Source organism: Glycine max, chromosome 3 (genome assembly GCF_000004515.6).
Source record: "Glycine max cultivar Williams 82 chromosome 3, Glycine_max_v4.0, whole genome shotgun sequence".
Classification (NCBI taxonomy): Eukaryota; Viridiplantae; Streptophyta; class Magnoliopsida; order Fabales; family Fabaceae; genus Glycine; species Glycine max.
The window spans coordinates 23,473,214-23,480,891 of NC_016090.4; the positions used below are offsets into that span (position 1 = coordinate 23,473,214).

The 7,678-nt window shown below is 32.4% G+C and overlaps 1 protein-coding gene across 2 annotated transcripts; it reads left to right on the forward strand.

The window, feature by feature from the left end:
- Positions 1-213: 213 nt before the first annotated feature.
- Positions 214-3,656, forward strand: LOC100783826 (transcription factor HY5-like). Of its 2 annotated transcripts, none has more exons than XM_006576555.4 (4): positions 214-644; positions 1,288-1,480; positions 2,674-2,830; positions 3,348-3,655. In XM_006576555.4, the coding sequence occupies exons 1-4, from the start codon at positions 491-493 to the stop codon at positions 3,417-3,419; spliced, it is 576 nt and encodes a 191-aa protein (XP_006576618.1). In that variant the 5' UTR covers positions 214-490; the 3' UTR covers positions 3,420-3,655. The 2 variants fall into 2 exon arrangements, with proteins under 2 accessions (XP_006576618.1, XP_006576619.1); XM_006576556.4 differs by having other exon boundaries at positions 255-644; positions 1,291-1,480; positions 3,348-3,656.
- Positions 3,657-7,678: the final 4,022 nt, after the last annotated feature.

Consider the following 7,678-nt stretch of genomic DNA (forward strand, 5'->3'; position numbering starts at 1 on the left):
AACTAGTTTCGAGTTAAATATTCACATAAAGAATTATGCCATTCAGGATGATATTACCTAACTCGAACAACATAATTGTTTCCTGTGGTACGGAGGATATTTGAGGTTCCATACCAATTTTATTATATTTGCTAACGGCACCTTAGAATGCTGTCATCAGCAAAAATAGGTGGAAATAGTGGACCACCGAAATTAGAATTTAGAAGCAGAGTATTTGTCATTTGTGTAACTGCCATTACAAATGGTGTTAGGAAAGGGGCGGTTCTGTGTACATCAACGTGTTCACTTATGAACCAAACTTTTTGGCCCCATTCCCATGCTTCATCGTCAATGGTTTTGGGATGAGATGGTTCCATCCAAGACTTAAAAGACTTCATGGCCCCCATCTTGCACACACGTACTAGTACTACACATACACTTTTTTCCTTTTTCCAAAATCCCTTTGTTGTTGTAGCTACCCTTCAGAGCAAAGAGAGAGAGAGAGAGAGAGATGTCTCTTCCAAGACCCAGTGAGGGTAAAGCCCCTTCTCAGCTGAAAGAAGGAGTAGCACCTGCTGCTGCTGAAGCCTCAACCTCTTCTTCATGGAATAATAGGCTAAACACTTTTCCTCCTTTATCTCTACACAACAAGAATAGCAAAATTGGTAGGTTGCACATTCTTTTTTTGTGTGTTATGGAACACAACATAACACTAATCAGTTCTTAAAAGGACTAAATTAAAGGGCAGTTTTATTAGGTAATTTTGTTGTTATTCAATTAAAACTGGATTTTCATCTCGGTGACCTGCTCGATTAAGGTCGACATCTCGGTGACCTGCTGGATTTTCATTAGTCTTCTGTTTTCTAAAATTTATTTGTACCTACATTTGAAAGTATTTCTCTCTGAACACATTCTGCTTTCTAAAAGTTTGTCCTTTGGGCACTTGATCAAGATAACAGAAGAGGAAGAAAAAATATCTATCAGCTGTTTTTGGTTTTTAAAACACTTGTTTTGTAAACAATTTTTAAAACTAAATAGATTTTGGAAGAGAAATCACGTGTCCTTAAAGAACTGTATCTAAATTTTATCCTTCTTCAAATGCATCACATATAATGCTAGTTCTTTTCCTTTCTTTCATTTTCTTCAAGAGAGTTAATTTTAAATATTAACTTTCTTTTTCTTCTAAAAAATGGAAATAAAGAAAGAATGTTACATGACAATAAAGAGTTTTTGTGCTGTAAAGATAATGTTTTTATGTATGCACATTAAGCATGGTGAACTAATTGGTGGACTGTTTTACTAATCCAGAAGACAGTGATGAGGATATGTTCACAGTTCCAGATGTGGAAGCCACACCAATTAATGTTCATTCTGCAGTGACTCTTCAAAATAGTAACCTTAATCAACGTAATGTAACAGACCCTCAATTTCAATCTGGCTTTCCTGGAAAGCGCCGCAGGGGAAGAAATCCTGCAGATAAGGAACATAGACGCCTCAAGAGGTACATATACATATAGAGTAGTTTTTTTTTTTTTTGTTTTTTTATTTACATGAATTAAACACGGTATTAGGGAGTTTAGGACACTCACACACTTGTTCAACCAATTAAGCTAGATCCCTTAGTATATACATACACATATTTTGTATATATTTTGCATATTTTTGCTACCTTATTCAAATGTTTTCATAAATTGGTGGCTGAAACAAGTGCAAAGAGGAGAATTGGGTCTTAAAAGGTCTAACCTTCTTTTGGTTAGTATTTTTGGTGAGACTCTGATTGAAACCTATGACTTATGCATATTATCTAAATTTCTTATCACTAGGTTGACCTTGACGGGTAATTCTTTATAGAAATGTATAAGTGTATGTGTCGAATCAATTGAGATATAGAATTTGATTGTAGATTTGATCTGAAATAGTTGGCAATCACAATATAAGTTTTTGAGGTATTCAACTAATGGGTGATCGAAGGAAGAAATTCTTGTTACTATAGAGTTAATATACTAAGCCATTCAAAATACAAATATTCAATGTATACAAATTTATGCGTGTCATTAGATTAATGTATAAATTTATTAACATGTGTTTATTTCAATGGAAAAATTTCCATTTTTTTAATGACATGATTTTGAATCTGTTGTTATATAAAAAAAAACTAAATATTGAAATTTTGTTCTTTTATCATCTGATTCTATCAAAAGATTGGTAGCTTACTTTTAGACAAGAAGATAATATGTGAAATAGATAGAAGAATACTAAGAACTACATTGAAAGAAATTATTAAAAAAATCTCATGCATAGAGAATATTAATTTTGAAAATATAGTTTTTAATTGAGTTCAATGATGTCATCTAATCCATATAATTGATTTCACCTAATAAGGAAAAAGTTCCTGTTATTGTTGTTGTAGTTGTAACACTTTTTAAATTTTAAATATACTAAAAGTTACACCTTTTATTAATTTTTAATTCTTTGACAAAATATCTTGAAAAATCATTGGCGGGACCATATAATAAATATAGACAACCAGTTCAAGGTAATACTATAAACATATATTTATGGTGTGCACGCGTTTGAATTGTACAAACTTTTTAAAACCCATTTTTTTAAATGTGTAAAGTATTTGCTATGAATATAAAATTATCATAAACCATAAAGGGTGTATATATGACATTTTGATATTATTGCAAACAGGTTGTTGCGGAATAGGGTCTCTGCTCAACAAGCCCGCGAAAGAAAGAAGGTTTATGTGAATGACTTGGAATCAAGAGCTAAAGAGATGCAAGATAAAAACGCTATCTTAGAAGAGCGTATCTCTACTTTAATCAATGAGAACACCATGCTGCGGAAGGTAACACATTGTAGAACTTTAGTCTTGTATATTTATTAAGAATAAATAATATACACACTTAAAAGATTTTATATACTATTATCTAATTACAAATCACTATCATTTAAAGATTATATCTAATTAATCAACAGTGTAAAAACTTTTATACAGATAAAACATGTTTATTAAACTCATATATTAGGTTTAATTACATATTTTATCATCAAAGTTTTATAATGTCACAAATTTTGTCCTCCAAAATTTTTCCCGCAAACTTCACCCACTCCAATTTTGAAAATATCATGAATTTTATCCCTATGCAAAAATATACCCCAACAATTAATGAAAATATTACAAAATTGTCTTAATTATGGCGATTTAAAGTAAAACTGCCATAAAATATCTTAATTTTAACAATTTTTGTATGTGAGAGTCAAATTTGTGAGAGAAAAATTCTTTGAGGGGGCAAAATTCATGACATTGTAAAATTGAGGGAAAAAAGATAGTGGTATGTATACTAACCATCATTCACCAACAGGTTCTTATGAATGCGAGGCCAAAAAATGATGACAGCATTGAACAAAAGCAAGACCAGTTAAGTAAGAGCTAACAAGCAAAGCTAGAGGGTGCGTCAAAGTAAGGCATTCAAGAGATGCATTTATGATTTATTTTAGACACTAGAAATTATAAATTTATAAATATATTATTACTTTATTTCTTTACTCGTTATTATACTTCCCTCAAGACTATAGATTTGAATTAAAAAGAAACTTTATTGTGATGTAAAGTTTTAGTCAGACTATATATAAAAAGCCATTTACAATTTGTCATTCTCATTATGAGGTTTCTCCCGTCTAGATCGACCCACACTTAGGTGTGGGAGTATTTTCTATTGAAAGGTGTAACATCTTATTTTTCGTAAAATAAATTAATAAAGATTTTATTTAAAAATAAATAGAGTTTTAAAAAAAAAAAATTTTATAATTAAATAAAAGAGAAATAATTTTATTAATCAAAATAATGGTTTTAAGGTAAATAAAATAAATATGTGTTTTTAGAAAATAAAATGATGTTTTATTTATTCATTTGATAAGAGTAAAATAAAGCATTTTTTTTATAAAATAATAAAATAAATAAAAATAGAATAAATAATAGACTCAGAGTACTTCAACTATAAATAGAGATATATTAGGTGAGTTTTTACATTTATGATATATTTCTATGCTCTCTCTTCCTTCCAAATTAATTTCTCCTCTCCCAAAACCCTTTCATTTTCTTGCATACACTCAAACATGTTCCAGTAAAATTACGATCCCGAACGTGTTAACCATTGAATCATCCTGAAATGTGGACATCACCTTCAGAACTCAGTTTTGCACATCTCCATGTTGGATCGAGTGGCCTCAGAATAATTAAGAAGGGGGGTTGAATTAATTATTCTTAAACCTTTACTAATTAAAAATTACTCTTTTAAGGCTTTTACTAAATTGTTAAGAGAAAGAGGAGTAGAAGAGAAACTTAACAAAAAGTAAAAGCGGAAATTAAATGCACAGCGGAAAGTAAAAGAGTAGGGAAGAAGGAAACAAACACACAAGGATTTTTATACTGATTCAACACAAACCCGTGCCTACCTCCAGTCCCCAAGCAACCTACGATCCTTGGGATTTCTTTCAACCTTGTAAAAACCTTTTACAAGCAAAGATCCACAAGGGATGTACCTGAAATTCTGATACTGAGGACAGATGTCGTACAGGATGTCACGACATCCCGCTTCAGAACATGCAGATTATATATGACAGTATGAACAGATTAAACAAGTAAATAACACAAGAGAATTGTTAACCCAGTTCGGTGCAACGTCACCTACATCTGGGGGCTACCAAGCCAGGGAGGAAATCCACTAGAATAGTATTAGTTCGAAGATCTAACAGCCACTGTATACAACCTTCTCACCTAATCACTACCCATGCAACTTCTACCTAAGAGCCACTCTTAGATATGAGAACCCCTCTCACTCCCTCTCAATCACTCACCCGTGTTTACAAACAAATCAAAGACACACCAGAGATTGCTCTCTGAACAATAGAGATCAACTCTACACACTCAGGTCCAACACTTGATGTTAGGGTAACATCAAGGTGGCTCACAAAACACTCAAGTCCCAAAACTCACAAAATAACTCTTCAATCTCGGACTTGGTAGAAAACTCGTGCAGCCTTCATGTTTATATAGCAGTGTGCGTATCTGGGCTGCAACAACTTGCGCTGGATAAGATCTATCATTCTCCTGAAAAATCTGCACTTAAAGATCTAAAAGATAAAGTTTGATCTTTTAGTTTTTATCTTTAATCTTTAATCCCTGAACGAACTATTCAAGTTTGTAATTCGAACTTTAATTATCTTTTAATTCGTTCCTAAAGATAGATCGCCTAATCTGTTGCTGACTGCACATTAATCTGTTAAAGGTATAACAGATTTATGTGTCCAGTATTTTCGGGCAGGATGTCCTGGACATTGTATCCGACATCGTGGATCCTGCAGCTTCAATTCTTCATTTGACATTTTATCTTGCCTTGTGCATTGTGCAGCCCGATCTGATTCCTTGACATAATGTTAGACATCATGTGCAGCAACTCCAGCTTTCCTTCATTGTCTAAGTGCTTATGTTTTAACAAAATTTTAGCCAATCTTTTAAGACTCAGTAAAGCTAAGCACTAACAGTACCCTCCCTTGTTCTCTTTGAACCTAGTGGATGTACCCTCCACTAGAACTGATCCACAAGAGATGTACCCTCTCTTGTTCTCAGTTAAACCCAAGTAGATGTACCCTCTACTTGTGCCACAAAGGATGTACCCTCCAATGTGTTAAGACAAAGATCTCAGGTTGTTACACCTTTGATACTTTGTGAATGGGGATACAAAAGAATTCTCAGGCGGTTAAACCTTTGAACGCTTTTGTATTAGGGAATGGAAAGAATCAAAAGAATTCTCAGACTGTGTCATTTTTGAATTCTTTGACAAGGGAGAAGGGAGACACAAAAGAATTCAGGCGGTTAGTCCTTCCTTCTTTTGGAAAAGGGAGAAGAGAGACACAAAAAGAATTCAGGCGATTAGTCCTTGGCGAATTCTTTTTGGCAAAGGGAGAAGAGAATGAAAAGGATGAATAACACTAGTTTTCAAGGTTTGGAAAAACCAGAAAACTTCAGAAAACTTTTGGTACAAAGAAGAAGAAGAAGTTCAAAGAGATTCAAGGCTTGTAAAGGATTGTAAGAGATTCTTAGAAAGACTTGGAATCAATTAATTTAAAATGCAAGACAAAGCCTTGCTTTTATAGACTCTTCATGTATGGTCAAGAAAGTCATTCTGAAGAGTTATATCTTTTTAGAAAAACTTAAAACCCATTTGAAAAAGTCAAAACCTTTTTGAAGAGTTACATCTTTAGATTTTTCAGAAACAAACACTGGTAATCGATTACCAAATATGTGTAATCGATTACACAAAGCTTTTGAATGAAACAATGTGACTCTTCACATTTAAATTTGAATTTCAACGTTCAAGGGCACTGGTAATCGATTACCAAAACATTGTAATCGATTACAGTCTTTTGAAAATATTTGGAACGTTGTAAATTCAGTTTGAAATCATTTTCAAACTCATTTTGCTACTGGTAATCGATTACACCATTATGGTAATCGATTACCAGAGAGTAAAAACTCTTTGGTAAAGGTTTTGTCAAAAACTCATGTGCTATTCAAAGTTTTGAAAAAACTTTTTAATACTTATCTTGATTGAGTCTTTTCTTCATTCTTGAATCTTGAGTCTTGAATCTTGATCTTGATTCTTGAGATCTTGAATCTTGAATCTTGATTCTTGATTGTAGGCTTTCTTCTTGAGTCTTGAATTCTTCTTGATTCTTGAACTCTTGACTTGTTCTTGATTCTCTTGAGATGAATGTTCTTTGATTCACTTGAGATGGATGTTCTTTGATTCACTTGAGCTTTTTGTTCATCACTTTTGTCATCATCTTTTGTTGTCATCATTGTTATCATCAAAACACCTTTGAATCATTGCACCTCGAAAGGAGACAATGAAATTGAGGCTTCAATCCGTTCTCCTTCCCTCTAACACTTGGAAACCCTAGTATAACAACTAGAGGAAAAGCTAGAGGAATCTTAGGGAACCACTAGAGATGTTCTTATGGCCACCGGACTACACAAGTGAGCTCACTTAGAGGTAAGGGATGAGTTTATCACAATTGGAGTTATAATGAACATGTGTAGGGATTCTTAGAGGATCAAATTAAGGTTTATTTTAGAGTGTGTCTACAATTTTGATATTATCTCTACAGTTATAACTGATTTTTTTATGTTTGATGGACCAATTGATGTCCCAATGCAAAATTGCTATGAAATTGATGTGTTCTTGAGTTAAGTGTGAACCCTAGACATTGATATTTTTTTTCTTCTAATTAGCGTGAATTGATGATTATAACACACACACACACACACACACACACACATATGAATTGTTAAAATATATTAGGAATTAATAGTTCAAATAATAAAATTAAATTGAAAGAAATTAATATATTAAGATTCAACGATAAACACTTTCAATGCATTTTTAGTTTCATTATTTATTAACTCTTTTCAATTGAAAATAATATAGTTTGATTTAGTATATACACGTTTTGTGTCATGTAAATATTAATATTATTACTATGTGATATGTATATGGTGCATGATGCATGATAACGTGATGTCTTGGGATTATGAAAGTTTGATGAATTGTAAGTGACAAGTTGAGTATGTGTTAAATTGTGAGATCATATGTGCATTAAGATGTTGTGTGCATTGAGTTGTGGGCTATGA